The sequence below is a fragment of the Dromaius novaehollandiae genome, chromosome 1 (assembly GCF_036370855.1).
Source record: "Dromaius novaehollandiae isolate bDroNov1 chromosome 1, bDroNov1.hap1, whole genome shotgun sequence".
Taxonomy (NCBI): Eukaryota; Metazoa; Chordata; class Aves; order Casuariiformes; family Dromaiidae; genus Dromaius; species Dromaius novaehollandiae.
Genome location: NC_088098.1, coordinates 12426166 through 12442930, shown reverse-complemented (window position 1 = coordinate 12442930; position 16765 = coordinate 12426166). Strand labels below are relative to the sequence as shown.

General features: G+C 39.8%; 1 protein-coding gene and 1 long non-coding RNA gene across 5 annotated transcripts; one reads left to right on the top strand and one right to left on the bottom strand.

Annotated features, from left to right (window-relative positions):
• Window positions 1–5527: 5527 nt before the first annotated feature.
• On the bottom strand, window positions 5528–14516 carry CBLL1 (Cbl proto-oncogene like 1). 4 transcript variants are annotated; one of them, XM_064505761.1, is made up of 7 exons: window positions 14257–14515; window positions 12626–12702; window positions 10853–11020; window positions 10376–10476; window positions 10008–10091; window positions 9094–9167; window positions 5528–8595 (listed from the first exon to the last, which is right to left on the bottom strand). In XM_064505761.1, exons 3-7 carry the CDS (start codon window positions 10890–10892, stop codon window positions 7554–7556), a joined length of 1341 nt encoding a protein of 446 aa, XP_064361831.1. In that variant the 5' UTR covers window positions 10893–11020; window positions 12626–12702; window positions 14257–14515; the 3' UTR covers window positions 5528–7553. The 4 variants fall into 4 exon arrangements, with proteins under 4 accessions (XP_064361831.1, XP_064361839.1, XP_025951155.1 ...); XM_064505769.1 differs by lacking the exon at window positions 14257–14515 and adding an exon at window positions 13863–13992; XM_026095370.2 differs by lacking the exon at window positions 12626–12702 and having other exon boundaries at window positions 10376–10473; window positions 14257–14516.
• A 73-nt stretch (window positions 14517–14589) lies between these two features.
• LOC112980489 (uncharacterized) lies at window positions 14590–15567 on the top strand. Its single transcript, XR_003258444.2, has 2 exons — window positions 14590–14896; window positions 15418–15567. It is a non-coding gene; the product is annotated as an uncharacterized LOC112980489 (long non-coding RNA).
• Window positions 15568–16765: the final 1198 nt, after the last annotated feature.

Genomic DNA, 16765 nt, shown 5'->3' with positions numbered 1-16765 from the left:
ACTGCCAATGACACCAAGCTCAAAGATAATGTCAAAGTGAGGAGGCTTTGAATACAGAAAGAATAAGGCGACCTTGAAGTCTGAGATAAAAGAAATTCAGTGTTTGGAAAACACATTCATACATTTGCAGATGAATAACAAACTGCAATTCTGTGGTAGGTGATCATTAGCCTGAAATGTTGGGGGAGAAAAGGCCTTGGGTGATAGTCATGGTAAGATGTTATACACTACCTACTGCAGATACCAAATGAATAGTAGACAGTTGTACTTGCCCACTGCTGTTTTGAACTTGCCACAGCAGCCATGCTGCTTAAGTCAGGTATGTGTAACATCTTCCAAGTACAACCAGAACGTGGCTGAGCTGCCTATCTGATGCAGCCTTGGAAAAAACACGGATTGTGTCAGAACAGACTTTTCCAGAAGAATAAGAAAGATATTAGCACTACTGTACAATGCATAGATGAGATCTCATTTGAAACACTCTGAAATTCAGTACTGAGCCCTCATGTTCTAGGAAGATGAAGCCATAGTGAAACTAATGGACAAAGCTACGAGGATGTTTGCAGAATGGAGAGTCTGTATCCACGGGCTGACAAAAAGAGCTAAAAATACATCAGGGAATTAACCCCAGAGAGAAGAAAAGCTATGCAAGATAAAAAGTAACATTGTTAAAGGAGAAAAAAATGGATATAAACTGGCAAATCATAAACTTAGGCTAGAAATTAGAAGACAGTCCCTAGTTTTCACAGTGGTGAGGTTCTAGAACAGCCTTTCTGAATGGAAGAAGAGGAACAAAAACCTGAATTACTTCTAAGGTGGGGCTTGACATTTATGAAAATCGTGATATCACATCATACCAGTGATAGTGGAATCTAGACTTTCTGACTCAGGCTGTTCCTTACATTCCTGTGCTCACATACAGACTCAGGTAAACATCATGAGCATACAGCAAGTCAGTCCAGCGGAAATGAGAAGAGAGTAAGACACCAAATACTTCACTTCAAAAACATATTGGATTTGCTGGTTGGCCTCAGGTTAATGAAAGACCATTCCAGATCTCTGACTAATTCATTTCAATACTAGTGTCTCTTCCAATACACTGCAATGCCCCCTGTATTAACTACAGCATACAAACAACTGGAAAAATCAGAACATCACAGTGCGCTCCACTCCCTATTCAAATATTTTGGCAAAGTTAGTTCAATCCCTCTGATTTCTAACAGAAACTGTGTATAAAACTGTGATTTAGCAGAGGATAATCCCCCCTTCCAAAGCTATCCACCATTTCCTAAATGGACATGAGACCTAGACAGCCTTCACCAGAGCCTTGCGATCCCATGTAACATCCCAGCTACTTGTCATCCTAATCATCCTACTCCTTATTTTTGTGTTAACAATAGCAACATTGTATTTCTGATATTTTATCTGATTTCACCCTCCAGGTATTGATTATTTCTGCATTCAGCTCTGTTTCTCAGTTAATACTAATATTCCTCTTGGTAGTTTACCCTCTTCCAGATTAGAACACTATCTTGCTCTAATTGTGGGCTATTGTGGTCATGCAGACTGACTGGCTTAATCTTGAGAGAAGGACCACTGGAAACCCAGATATTACTCTTCCATGGAGCTCTGTTGCTACTTGGTTAGGGCAATACCATGCACTTCTTTTTAATCCTTTACTCAAGAAGAAGCTACAAGGCAAACTGCATACCCATTTTCTTTTTGGAGAGCTGACAGGTTTTGTTCCAGAAGAAAATGTCACAGCTGCAGCGGGAGACTTTTGTCTTGTATCCACCCTATGCTCCTCTGAACTATGTAAACCAGAGTGGTGCAGTAAAGTAACCTTTTTTAACATATGTACTGAAAACATCATTTGAAGGGCTAGGAGGATAAGAACAGTCAAATGACATACAATTTGTACGGAAATGTATGTATGGTGCTAAGGCTATCCTCAAGATCAGCCATCTCCCAAAGCCCAGAACCTGCCCTCTATAGCAACCTGATATAAGAGGAGCTCATATATGTTTTGAGGAGTGGGAAGGGTCAACTGTGTCAATGTATCAGCAGATATTCTGAGCTTAAATCTCAGCACAGTGCCGATGCTTGGAAACTAAATGGTAGCCAGCTTACAGCCAGCAAGGGCGATGGAAAATACAGAAGCCATGGAGCTTGAGATGCTCAAACCGGTTACTCTCACATCTGGTTTTCACTTCACAGTGCATAGGAGATTGTGTGAATCAAATACAGAGACAAAAATCTCAAAGTCAGTCATTGAAGGACTGAGGCCAAATGGAGAGGGCATTGTAACATGCATTTTTCTCAATTACAAAATAAATTGCTCTTAAGGAAAAATGATCTCTAAAGTCTTGTTTACTGGAAAAGAAACCTGGATCGCAGTTCTCTCTTCCTCACCCCTGTGCTAAAAGTAGACAGCTTTCTTTTCTCACTCTTTTTTACAAACCTCACCTCTGCTCCCCTATGCTTCCTATTAAAATACCTGAAAGTTCACCTGATACAGAAATGAATAAGAAAAAGCACAGGAGCAGTCATTAGTACTTATGTAATTTTATTATTAGTGTAAGAAATCATTAGCCGTAATTGATTTTGGAGCTGTGTTCAAGCACTGTTTTTCACAAATAAAACTGAATAAAACTCTGTAGACTATATTCACATCTACTTTAAAAAAATTTTTTTTTCTAAGCAGTTAAGTTAAAGTTCTATTTTGAAACATTACTACACAAAAATGCATACTTTCCTGTCCATTTGCATACATTCACTATCATTCTTCCCCATTAACAGAAAATGTGTATTACAATCTGTCCCATTAGCACCGAAGAATCAAGTGTGTTCTATTTTTAAAATGACTGATAAAAGTATCAAGATGACTGAGCCAATTTAACAGTTTCCTGCTGCTTTTCCACCCACTTCTCTCAAGACATGTGTTGGATTTATTGATCTTTTCTCTTGCACTCATCAACTGAGTCAAAACTGAAAACAATTTTTAAAAAGTCTCCATATTTAGAAAGAAGAAGATACGATTCAGAGTAGGAAAAGCTTCTAAGTTCACACTGTTTTATGGCTAAGTCAACACTAAACATTACCATGGCTAAGTCAAGACTAAAAGTAGCTTTAAACTTCATTATTCTCTTTCACATTAACCAAATAAATGCAGCTAGTTCAGTTTACAAACGAGTCAGTATGAGCCATTAGTATGAATATAACATACCTGAACACACTGAAGAACCAGCTACAAGGGCATCATTGCCATACGAAGCTGTTTTAACAGTCGCTGACTAAGAATTGTTTTTGACAGCATAAAATAAAACAGTGGAAATACAACTTACATAATACTGAAAATTCCTTTTCAGAAGTAGTCTCAAGATAAAAATGAATATAAACCTTGACAATCCTCTGCATAATGCATTGGACTTTGTAGTGTCATATATATGAACATGAAAAGCTCAAATTGTATTTACTATACATTCAATATTAAGTTGAAATTTTATTCCATTGTACTCCTAGTTTCCCAGGCTTAAAAAGTATCTTCTGATGAGAACCTGTACCTACTTTGTCAGCAATATGGTAATGAACCCAGAGGGAAACAGTGCAAAATTAGCCAAAAGTTTTACACTGTACAAAATATTTTAAGAACAGAGAAGTGTGTTCAAACTAGATCCACAGAGAAAGTATATCCATGGATTTACTTCTGGAAACACTTGCCTTTACATCACACTGAAAACAGGCAGATTTTCTCTGCTGCTATGTCTCCAAAATTTAATATGCAACGAATACAAGTACTTCCACTTTATTTTTTGACAAAATAAACTTGACATTCCTTTAAGAGCAATAAATGAAAACAAGCAGAAATTCCCTCTATTAATGTTTTGTCTACTGGAGTTTTAAAACTCTCTTGGATCAGATCTAAAGTGAAATGCACACATTTCATTTTTCTTTTTTAAAAGGATGTGAAAATATCACTTAACACATATAGGTACCCAATCTTCAAGTAAATAGCTTTTCAAAAAACAAAAATAAAGAACACGCTCATGCAATTAGCTTGCTTGTTTTAAAGTATGCATTGTTGCATCCTTTAAGCAAAGTTATACAAGGCATTGAAGATAAAGTTTAAGGAGACAGGTATCTGGGATGGCTGCTAGTGTCCCTTTATGAATTTCACAGTGGACACAAACTATCATCAAGCTCCTTCTCATTCAGTTGTATGGCATTATTACAGGATCCTACAATGGCTAACAAATTTAAAATGTTGTCAGAATTTTTCTTAAAACTTGAGAGCTACTTGGTAATGCTTAACAAGGGAGATTGCTGCCACAGATAGAGATATTTATTTGCAATAAAAGTAATTCAATTTGAATGTTTAACTTTTGTCTTTAAAAGAACACAAAAATAGGAATCTAAAGAATCCACAAGCACTTCTCACTGTTTCTAAGACTGTTTAAGTATGCAGTGAAATATAGTATATGGCATTTCTGAACTTCCCACTGAAACAATCAGGTATTTTGCAATTAAAAAAAATCAAATCTCATAAATAATCTCAAAACAACTGCTAACAGAAGGTTTCCACCAAGGAAGTAGTAAACAGAAATCTCTAACTTAAGAGCTTGTAAATATGAAAGCATGTATAGTACCCTCCGTTACAAAGATACACTTAATACAGAGATGTAAATAAAAAAGATTTAGGTCTTCCTTTACAAGCAGTACATAGAAATTCGACCCAAGTCCAAATCCTGCCTACATGAGAGGACCTTTTAGTAAGTCCTCCATCACAATGACATTCCGATTCACAGCCGTTAAACAACTCAAGGGATCCTACTGATTTTAGGGGGAGTATTGTGTCACACTCCAGTGATCAAAATGTCACCTTTCCTGGCCTCAAAAATAACCAAAAATATCTTCACACATTCTCCACTGTGACATTTGTCCATCTTTTGTGCTTTCAGGTGAAGTGAGGGCTGCTGTTTTCCCTTAGTCTATTAAACTGTTTCAGCACTTTCAGAGAAGTATTTTACCAATAACATCAGAAAAAAGTCAGTGGACCCAGAACTACTAGGCTTGAACCCTTCACCTGCTTCACAAGAGACTGGGTAATATCTAATAAAGATATGCAGTCCAACTGATTTCTAAAAGCTAGGAGCATAATGGAAATAGTTGCAATTTCCTTGTCATCAGCAGTTCACAGATAATAGCCGACTTCTAAATATCTGCTTTTTCAAAACAGAGTGCACTGGTTACGTTGACGTCCCTCCCCACACAAAAGCTTGCCAAGTGGTTTCCTAGTAAATCTTCATGTGTTACCTTCTCAGGCTATAGAAAATGAAGCTGGTTTCTAGAACCATCAGTAAGTGCAGTTAAAATAGGTACATCAAACAAAAAGTTGGGCTTTAGAGAGTCAAGTAAGATTGGTCACTTTAATTTCATATCATAGGAAATCCCTGTCTTATATGCTGTAATATAAACCTGCCTAAAGCTACTGCCTACTGAATCATTTAACAATGACAAAAGAAAGCACTTTAAAGTTCTTTATGTTATTTATTATAAATTACTGAAACAAAATAATGGTGACAGAGCAATTTTCTCCTTCACCCACACCGAAAGTCAGTTTTCAGCAACCCTGTACTGTATTGTTCTACCACAGAGTCTTTTTCTTTGCCATGTGTTTTATTTAAAATGAATTTTTGCATTCTTCGGAGAAACGAAAACAAAGTTAATCTGGTTCTTAGAAATAAGCATATTACAGCTAAGCAGATTTTTAACCAGTTGACACTTACTGACCGTTTGTATACTTCAAAGTTTATTTGCACATCTCTAAAGATTTGTCATGCATCTATATTTATTTGAAAGGTAGTCTAAAAGATTTGCCCATGGTCACAAGGAAATCAATGGCAGTCAAGGACAGACAGCAAATCTAAAGGGCACTTGCTCTGGTGATTAGAAAACATGGAGTTTATATGTAAAATTACAAAATTTGGAATGTTGCACCACCAAGGCTCTTTGACAAATCAAAATAATGAAGCAAGAAAAAGAGGTTTACAAAACAAATAGCAACACTAAGGTTTTGAGAAGACAGTTCAGGTTATTTGAGAATAGTAGGAAATTACAAACCTTAAAAAAAACCCACAGGATTTTCTTTTCTATCTGAAAGCACCACTGCTAGAAAACTGACATTTTGAAAAAAGAAAGTTCAGCACTAACACTGATTTGAAATGCAAAGATAAGCATTCCAAACAACAGACGGCACTGTCTTATCATTGTCTGGTTCTGCTACCAGCTGCATTACAGAGAACATTCACATCTTACTTTTACTGTATTTGTATTTAAGAGTGTGCTTATAAAACCTAAATTTTAGACCAAAACAGACCTGACAGTCTCCTTAAATATCTGCTTGGAGGGAAAAAAAAAAAAAAAAAAAAAAAAAAAAAGACAAAACCTTTATATGAACCATTGTCTGTTCAATTAAATCTATACCACAAAACTGAAACAGATAAAGGCTTTGTAGGGTTTTTTATTTTTATTTTTATTTTTTTAGATCTACACAACAGATTTCAGATCCCTTCTTTCAAATTATCAAAATGGGAAATTTTCCTACTGTACATATCATATAAAGTGACACAGGCAAATGCCACTTCCCTCCAAAAAATAATCCGGTTCTCTCACAGACATGGCAAGTCCGTCCATGGCCACTTCCACACAAACATATCTATAGGTAAACACAATAGTTTGAATTCAACACCAGTGAGGAGTGTACATGTAAACAGAACCTTCTGAGCCAAAACTGAGCTTTTTAAAAACAAACAAACAAACAAAACCCAAAACAAACAAAAAATCCTCATGACATGGTTTTATGTCATGCCCAAAGCTGCATTTCTGATATATTTATTTTTGCTCTCCTGATATTACAAAATTAAAAAAAAAAGAAAAAAGTGAGATGCAGTATTTTGCACATCTGATTTCTAGTGCCATAGTGTCAGAATAACCTGAATTCACTGTAAGTAATGGTAACTGTTAATATAAGAGAAATTAAAGTTTCCTTAGTACTTCATTATGCTGCCCATTTGGAAAGTATTAGTACCAAAACGGTGTCCAGGAACTGTGTCTGTGTTAACTTCCCATAGAAGCCCAGAACTTTTACAACCATATTTCAATTTGATTATTGTACACAGGTTAACAAAAACATATTCACAAGTGAAACTAAACATTGGATTTAACAAAAACAATATTGGTACAATGCATGTTCATTTTCTCTAGGAAATAATATTACAAGTGTTCATTTTAGGACAATTTAGCCACACTAGAGACAGAAGTTCTGTTAAAATGCAACTGTGGTCTACTAAGCCACTTATTTTAGCACTACTGAATATTTGAAGTCAGAGTCCTACGGCCAAGGTTTAAAAATTATTGAAGATTCAAACCCCAAAATGTCTTACAGTCAAAATGACAGTATTAAAAAAAATATAACCCCAAAACAATTAATTAAAAGACTGTTGTATATAGTTTTATCCTCTTCATAGCACTCTCTATTCATATAATTGCTCATATCATTGGTAATAGGGTCTGTATCTCGCTTGATCAGGGTGGTGTGGTCCAGGAAGCGGGGCTTGAGCAGGAGGCCCCTGCATTCTCGGAGGTGGAGGTGGCCCTCTCGGAGCAGGCCATATCCCTGGACTCATCCCCCCTGGCTGTGTGAAAGGGGGGCTGAGAGTTCCTTGATCTTCACTGAACTGTGGCAAAGAGTTAGGATTATAGTGATGGGGAGGGGGTGCATTTACATTTACAGGTGGGCCTCCATGCTGAGGAGGGGGAGGTCCTGGAGGAGGATGATTCATATATGGTGGCATCTGGGCAATTATATGTCCGGGTGGGGGGGTTATTGGAGGAGGAGCAGAGGTCATTGGTGGAGGAGGAGCTTGGCTATATACCATGTGAGGAGTACCTGCTGCCTGAGGAGGATGTTGCAGCGGATGGCTTATTGGTGGAGGCGGTGGGGGTGGGGGTGCATAATGTTGCTGTGGAGGCATAATATGGTGAGGGTGCGATACCACTGGCTGACCCTGATATTCAGGATGATGATGAGCAGGTGCTGGGGCTGGTGGAGGTGGTTCTCGAGCACCTGAATTCGAATCATCCTGTATAGGGACGGTTATTAAGTTGCTGTGTTTTCTCGTTGAAATGCGGAAGGTGTCCTGACTGACTGGGCGAGGTGGTGGTGGAGCCATCGACATCTCTGCAGGAGGTGCACGAATATCTTCATGTGGCTGGTTATAATGCTCATGTGGCACATGCTGTAAAGGAGGTGGTGGCATCATAATGTGCTGCTTTGGCGGAATGTGGCTCATATGATGCTTGTCAGGTGGCATTATGAAACGCTCAGGAATTTCAGCAGGAGGTGGAGCAATAGGAGGATGAACAGGTTCAAGAGGAGGACGAGTAACAGGCTTTCCAGCTCTCATATGACGGTGGTTGATGTGAGCTTGTAAGTCTCTCTGTGACAGATACGTTCTCTTGCACCCTTGAACAATGCTACACATGAAGAGAGACCCCCGTACACACTGCTCAATTCGCTGCACCGGTTCATTACAGCTAAATCAGAAAACAGTATTGGTTTATTGTCATCACAGAGAGCTCAATCTGCAAATAGTTCTGTTAAAAGTCAATCATTTTACCGATTCAGTAAATTAGAACTGACTTTTTTCCTCCTACTGTAGCAATGAAAGACATTTCACTGATTTTGAAGTTTATCTAATTAGTAAGTCTCCACATACATGTATTTGATTTCAAATGTATTTGGAATTTCCAATGTATTTGATTCCAAATACAACTATGAAATAACATCAAAATCCCATAAGGTGAAAATTTAGAAATGACATCAACCTCTGTCACAAATTCCTTCTGTAATACTTATAATACTTATGTTAGCTAAGGGAAAAGAAACTATAACGAAACGGTGTAGTAAAGAATACTCTGCTACCTCTTCTAAAGGTACATAAATAAGAAACATTAATAAAATACCTGAAATAAGCTATTTATTTTCCTATATTTATGAATGAATCTTTAATGATGAATCTCTAGAGAACTTACCCTGGACACATCTTGTCTCCCTTTTTCTCATGTAGTATAGCACAGTCATAGCAGAAAACATGCTTGCAAGGTATCTAGAGACAAAAAAAAAAAAAGTCTGTTCTAAGACATCATACCTAAGTATCTGTGTTACTTTGCAGGATACATTTCCTCCTTCCAAAACACAATTTCTAAAAATAAAACCACCCAGGTTACCTATGAAGTGAACAGGCATAGCAGTAGTTAGCAGTTTAGAGCACACTTGAACAGAAACTTCCAAAGACAGTGGAGAACACAAGTTTTGTTTGATTGATTTTTTTTAAATAAAGAGCGTTGGCAAATGGTACAGACAAAAGTTTTGCAGTAATACTAATACTGAACATTTACAGAAGTTGCACATGCAATCTAATTACACTTCTCTTGCCAGCTAGCAAGGATTATTTTAAAAGTGTAACTGTCACTAAGCCTAATCCTTCAGTCTGTTACATTGCACTCAGAAATCTACTTTCATCTCAGGGATTTTCTCACATTGTTATTAAAGGGACATAAAAATGAACAGTGTTTTCTACATTCATTGCAAGTCTTCAGTTAAGGTAAGGAGTTTATTTTTAAAGCTAAGTGACATAAAATTGAAAGCCACTGAACTTGAGGTTTGTTTTTTGTTTACTTTTCTGTTCTTTTTTTTTTTTTTCTTTAAACCAGGCATACTTGCAAGCTTGATTAATCAATCAAGAGAAAAAGTAACATCAACCAGACACATGGAACAAAAACAGTTCAGCAGTTAAGGCTCTGGTTCCACCCTGATACTCTCCTGCTGTTCATTCAAAGGCCTGCTGAAATCAGTTAACTTCTAGAAGCCTCACAGTGACACAGCAAGACCTAATTTTACTTAAAGGGAAGCCATAGCTGCCTCTTCCACTGATAATTTCACTCACCATGCGTCCGTACATTTTGATGGGCAATCCACACTTATCACAGAAATGGACAGGTGTATCATCCTTTTCCCCCAGCAAGTTTATCTAACAGGATAGAGAACAGGATGAGGGAACAAAAAGTATCAGTAAAGCTTCTCATTTCAACCATTACCAACACACCAGCAAATTCTGAAATAATTGAGAATGAAGCAAAACCACTATAAATATGAAAAAGCAGAGAACACATTTTCAGTAAATCAAAGTCAATGGAAGCACTTCTACTTAAAAACATATCTATCAGGTTTACTTAAAAACATATCTACCAGGATGATCCACAGTTTGGTACGATTCATAGACCAAGACCAATGATTTTCCATCCATGATTTTACCTTATAGTCCCAAAAGATGGGTCCAGGGAATCTCCTTTGATTTCCAAACATTTCACCCCCTTTGCATTCATATCGCTCCTCTTCATTATAATCAAATTCTTCTGTGGAAAGAGGAAAAGATGCACAAAGACAACACGACCACTGCAAGAGCCAACCTCAAAGCTTTCATAATTGATACAAGCTGCAATTAAAAGCACATATCATTCTGTACTGAGATCATCAAGAAATGCTACAACACTTCCAGTCTGCTGGGCCAATTCTGCAGAAAGACACACTGAAAACAGTGAGATGGTTTGTTCTGGGAGTAGGCACCATTTGTTATTGATGGCACAGCAGTACCTGGAAATACAAAATTTGCCTTGCTTTGAACTCATACAGAATCTAGCAGACGAGGTCTCCAATACTGCGGTCTCGAACAGTGCTGTAGAATACCACCCAGGCTTCCTTATTACAGGGCTAGTATTTATATTAATTTACCTTCTTCACCAGCTTGTGTCTTTGAAGGCATCCTGTTCATATTTCTTGGAGTTCGAGGTGCAGGTTTGGTTTTATTGGTCTGTTTTGAGATAAGCTTTATAGGGATTCTTCTACGAACATCAAGACCACCCAAAGATCCTGAACTATTTGTTCCTTGCAAATCATTGTCTATGAAATAGAAAAATAAGTTGCTGTAATTTTTCAATTACTTAACAGTCCATAAAGAGGTTAAATATTAATAGAAAAGTTTTAAGCAAAACAATCATTGAAGCTTGTTTAAGATTCATATAACATACTGAAGTTCACCCACTAGAAAAATGATCTTAAATCTCTTCACATATGGTTTCTTCTAGAAATCAGGTCACAACATTGTTTTGGGAACAACTGTGATCTTGAGGAATGTAGTTTTAGAAATAAAACTATTTTAATAGAAGTAGCTTGTCTGTCAGAGCTAGCCTGTCAGCTCTCCATAACAGAGAAATGACTAGTTAACTATTGTACTGCTCCTACAACAGCTTGAATATAACTCTTTATACAATCTTGACTATATAAATAATAAAAATGATCTTTTCTCATAAGAAAAATCTACGTAACTTGTTTACTAAGCAAGCTGGAAGGAAACTAGTTTCCATACTAACTCTCAGCAATTTGACATATCACTTGGGAGTTCAGTATAAAGCATCACAAAAAATGTTGATGCTTATAGTATATAGCAATATCTTTGCTATATTAAAAACTAGCACTTTCTCCTATACAGAATTCTCTTTAACCAGGTTTAAATCTGAGTAGCACAGCAAAAGAAGCAAGAAATAGTTTGACACAAACATGAGTGGACACAGGCCTTAAGAGATAATCTAGGAGTCAGTATTGTAACAGGCAACACTCACAAAAGGGGTACAGTTCACACACTTCCCCATCTTTCAGTAAGTCTACCTTAACCCACTATACAGCATCTCATTTATACAAAAATAAAAGATGTCTTTCACAAATCGATGCAGTTCACTTTCATTTTAATTGAAAATGTTATTTTGCCAATATATATGCCTATCAGCTCTTTGTAATAAAAAATAAAACTTCTATAAAACCATTACTAGACTCGTATTTGTAAGCCTTTAACTCAACATCCATTATAGGATGAGTAGATATGCAAGACCATAAGGAACACAGCAGCTAAACTTACGTTTTGAAACACAAGTAATCAAAAATTTTGTTAGGAACTCTCTCGCATATCTTAGCATTTTGGAGGGTTGGGTTTGGCATTTTGTAGGTCCTTCGCCCCTCCTCCCCTTTAAAACATTTCAAATGCAAGTCCTGTCCATGTTTTTGACTGGAAAGATAAGGACACGTATTTAACAACCTTACCATTTCTGGTCTGTCATGAAAGGGTTTAGCATCAGAGGCTGGGAATGTTTAAAAGTGGGACCTGCTCAGCCCCCAAGGAGCATGCCACAAGCTATTATAGAGTGAGCCCTGCTGTTCAACTTCAGATACGGCACTGCAGCCCTGGAATGACTACTGAGGCTCCAAATCATTTCAACAGGGAAGCATCTGGACACTGGAATTAGGTTCAAGTAGTATAACACTGCACACTACCACACATAAACAACTACTGTCCCTCAGAGCTTATAAGCTCCATATACAACACAACAAGTAGAAAGAGAAACAGAAAAAAAAGTTAAACAGGGACTTGCCCAAAGTTATTCAGCAGCTAACACCAAAACTAGGAACTGTGACAAGTTTCAAGTTGGGACTGTGCCCTAACAGTCACTTTACCTCAAAATCAAGAACCTCAATTTTCTTTGGGTCAAGTGTATTTATTTCTCTTAGTACTGTGGTTGACACATTTCAATCTAAAAGGCAAAATGAAAAAAAAAAAAAAAGCAAAGACAATAAACCTTGATTTTACTTCTGTTAATTTGGAGGGTTTTAGGCCATCCTGTTGGCTAAACAGATGACCCAGCAAACACGCAACTCAAATACAAGGCTTCCCCAGAGGCAGTTAGACTAGAACATAAGAGACAATAATGCTAAAGCTGTTGATGTTCCACTTGTTGGGAAATTCTGTTTTCTGTTACAAAAGTTCTGAGATCATTCACAAGTCCTCTAACAGAAAACCTAAGGCAAATGCTGCTACTGGGGCAGAATAAGAAACAATCTTGACTCAAATACACAAAGGCACTACACTAGAGACCAAAAAGGCACTACACTAGAGACCAAAAAGGCACTACACTAGAGACCAAAAAGGCACTACACTAGAGACCAAAAAGGCACTACACTAGAGACCAAAAAGGCACTACACTAGAGACCAAAAAGGCACTACACTAGAGACCAAAAAGGCACTACACTAGAGACCAAAAAGGCACTACACTAGAGACCAAAAAGGCACTACACTAGAGACCAAAAAGGTCTCTGCAGGACCTCAATCCTTTTACAAACAGGAATAAATAAAATAAGTTTTAAAGACAAAAACCTTTTTACATCATTCAGTCCACTGAACTAAAAATAGGAGAAAATGAAGTTCTGATACTTCTCTTCCATACACCTTTGCAAGCTAGGAATACTCACACGACTTAGTTGCTCAACTAATCCAAACTAACTAGTGCATTAGTCATTCATATTTCATAGAAGAACAATAAACTCAAGTCCGTTTAAGCACAACTAACAGGAATAAGTCAAGGAAAAAAATATAAGAAACGTAACAAAATCGCTTAGACTATTTAGAGAATATATAATGAGAAGTGATAAGTTGTCTTGTCACCTCCATCAGCTTCTCTAAAGCTTTTTTTTTGTATTTTAAGGATTTTTTTTAATTTATAAGCACAGCTCAAATACTACATGTGTTTATAGCGCAGTCATTCCCAAAGAAAAACAAAAGTCATCCCCTTATCTACTCCGTAGATTACGCCAGCGGACTAACCAGGAAAACGTCAACGCAACAAGAACAGATTCACGCGCGGCATTAGAAAGCACCCCCTCCGCGGCGCGCCCCGGCAACCGGAAAAGCCATTACCGGCACCAAGCCCGGGAAACGCGGCGGCCGGACGAGCGCAGCTTCTCTGCCCCGCGGGCTGCCTCCCCCCGCCGCCAACCCACAGGCTCCGGGCCGCCGGCGCCGGGCCGCGCCGCTCGCGGGGGCGGGGCGGGGCCGCTGGAAGGCGCGAGGCCGCGGCGGGGGGCGCGGGCCCAGCGCCGGGGGAGCGACCAGGCCGCGCCGCGCGGGCCGCGCCGAACGGCGGCGAACGGAGGGCCCCGCCCGCGTTGCCGGGCGCCGGGCCGCCTCCCCGCTACCCTCGCGTCGCCCCAAGCCCGGCGGCGCCGAGCGCGGCCGCTCGCCGCCCGCTGGCGCGGAGCGGGCCCGAGCGGGGACGGGTATAAATGGGTCTCCCGGCCTGTCCCCTCCTCACCATTGTGGTCCATGATTCGGCGCGGGGCACTGTGGGAGCGGAAGGGTGGGGCCGGAAGCGGAAGTTGCCGAGACAGGAGTGGGCGGGCGTGAAAAAGAGCGCTCTGGGAATGAGGCCGCGGCGCGTCGCTTGGTGCGTCTCCGCAGAGCGGTCGTGAGACGCCGAGGGCGCGGAGGATCCCGCGGGGGAAGCAGAGCCTGGCGGATCGGCGCCGAACCGTGACTGGCGCCTCTCTTTCCCAGCAGGCACCGCAAGAAAGGGGTGGGGGGGCGCCGTGGTGCCGCAGTGTCCCCTGGGATAGGTGATGGCGGCCTGCGGCCCCCCGGGGGGAGGAGGTGGCAGTGGCGCGCGCGCTGCGCATGCGCCATGGGGGGACGGGGCGGGGGCGCTTCCGGAAATGGCGGCGGGCTGGGGGCGGGTGGTCGCCCGCCCTGCGCGGGGCCTTCCTGGCCCGGCCCTCGCCCCCCTCCGGCACTGCCCGGCGCCCCGGGGCAGACGGGGAGGCTCCGTGCACTCCGCTCTGCCGGCGGGCGGCCCCGGGTGCGCCGCCCTGGGCCTCCGGTAGCGGCCTGCAGCCCCCCGTACGGGGTCCTGTGTGTGCTGGTAACGCGCCTGCTGTGGGGCTTCATGTGGCCTTGGAGTAGGTGGAAACATAGATGTGAACCCGTGCCTTCATGGAGGGGGAAAAACAGGACAGATGGGGCAGGGCTTTCTGTGTAGGAGCTACGGCACCCCTGCCTGTGCCAGGAGAGCATTTCCTATGGAGCAGACTTCTAAAGAAACTGAAGAAGTCTGTAGGCTTGAAACCCCATGGGGCTCTGTCAGCTGCTAATGATCTGCCTTAAATCTTACCATGGAAATGATAAATTCCTTATGCTCTGAGCAATCTTGTAATCAGGATTGCTTTTCTTAAAAAAAAGTCAGTGGCTTGATGGAACAGCAGGCTCCAGTGCATCCTAAAGCTTCCTAGCACTAGACCTCTGTGACTACTCTGATACTTTAATAAACTTAGCTTTTTGTAAATTCTGAGTAGTTCAGTGGGAGACTGTCCATGGAGTGGGCTTATAGCACTGAAGAAAGGAATATATATATTAAAAAAAATAAGTCATAGGTTATAAGGCTTAAAGAGATACTAAAGGTTAAGTGCCTTAACTCTTCCAGAGTTCTAAGGTGGGGACAACTCTACTCCAGACACTTCAGACTGATCACTGCTTGTCTTGCTGAATCTCCAGGTTTGGGACTTCGTGTTCCTGCATACAACTCTTCTTATTACCTTAATGTTAACCTTATCATTAAAAAGCTGTGATTTAAGCATACTGTGTGTTTTCTTATCCCCAGAAGGTACAGAGAATGGGTTTCTCCCTTTTGACTTTGCTGGTTGTCTAAAATAAGTGGCAGATGTAAGGGAAATGAGAAACTTATCCCTACATAATATATTTTATTTACTCATAATATGAATTCACAAAGAGATCAGTTCTTAAAAAAATAGATGCATGGAGTATCTTTTCAGTATGCACAACTTTATTTTCTAGTTAATGGATACAATAACTCTTAAAATGTAGCCTTTCAAAAAGGATAAAAAACAAAATGTATCTTCAGATTTAATATCTGACATGCAAAGAAAGCAATAATCACAAAATGCAGACAAAAGTGTCACTTCTGCATCAGCTGAAAAAGATAAGCACATATTACTTAAGCATTACTTATAGATGTCTGAATTAGTATAAAATGGTATAGAATTTTAGCTTCCTTACAAAATCCATTATTTTGGTATCCTTCATCTTGATGGATATGTAGATAGAGTATAAAAAGGCACATATTCCCTGCCTCACTGAAAAAGGCATATGAATGCCTTCTGCATGTTGCTCTTTATTGTTCTGTGCAAGTGTAGGCTTTACATGAAGTGCTGTTATTCAGGAAAGGTTGAATGATGAAGTTAAGAACAAATGCAGCCTTGCCTTGAAGAAATGTGCAGGCCAACAATAAGTGCATTGCACTGTATTTTATCACAACTAATTCCAGCTGAAATGTCATATTTGTAAAGGAAGCTAGAAGACTGTTGAATATTTATTTGCTTTTTTTCTAAATACTTATATGGGCAAGAACTAGAGAAGATTCAAAAATAATCTAAGCCCACATTTTTGTCAAGTAAGAATGTGTGCTCAGACTTCACAGTGCAGATGTTTGTTCAAGGACAAAACATTCACTGCTATCTTTTTAATACCATTTTTTCTGTAGTGTGTGTGCTGCATAAAGATAGCAGAAAGCTCCTTTATCAGTCCCAAGTAGAATGTTTCCTTTTGCCTTTTACATAAAATGTACCTCCACTTTAGAAAAACAATACATCCTCTGAGAAACATGCTACAGGCTTTATCCTTCATTGCTATGTGCACTGGCAGCAGTGGCTTGTATTCACGCTAATACAAACCGAGGCCGTGGCCTGATATGAAAGGTTTGTCAGCAATGTTGGCAGAAGCACCAACCTCCTGAGTTATGCTGGCAAACAGAG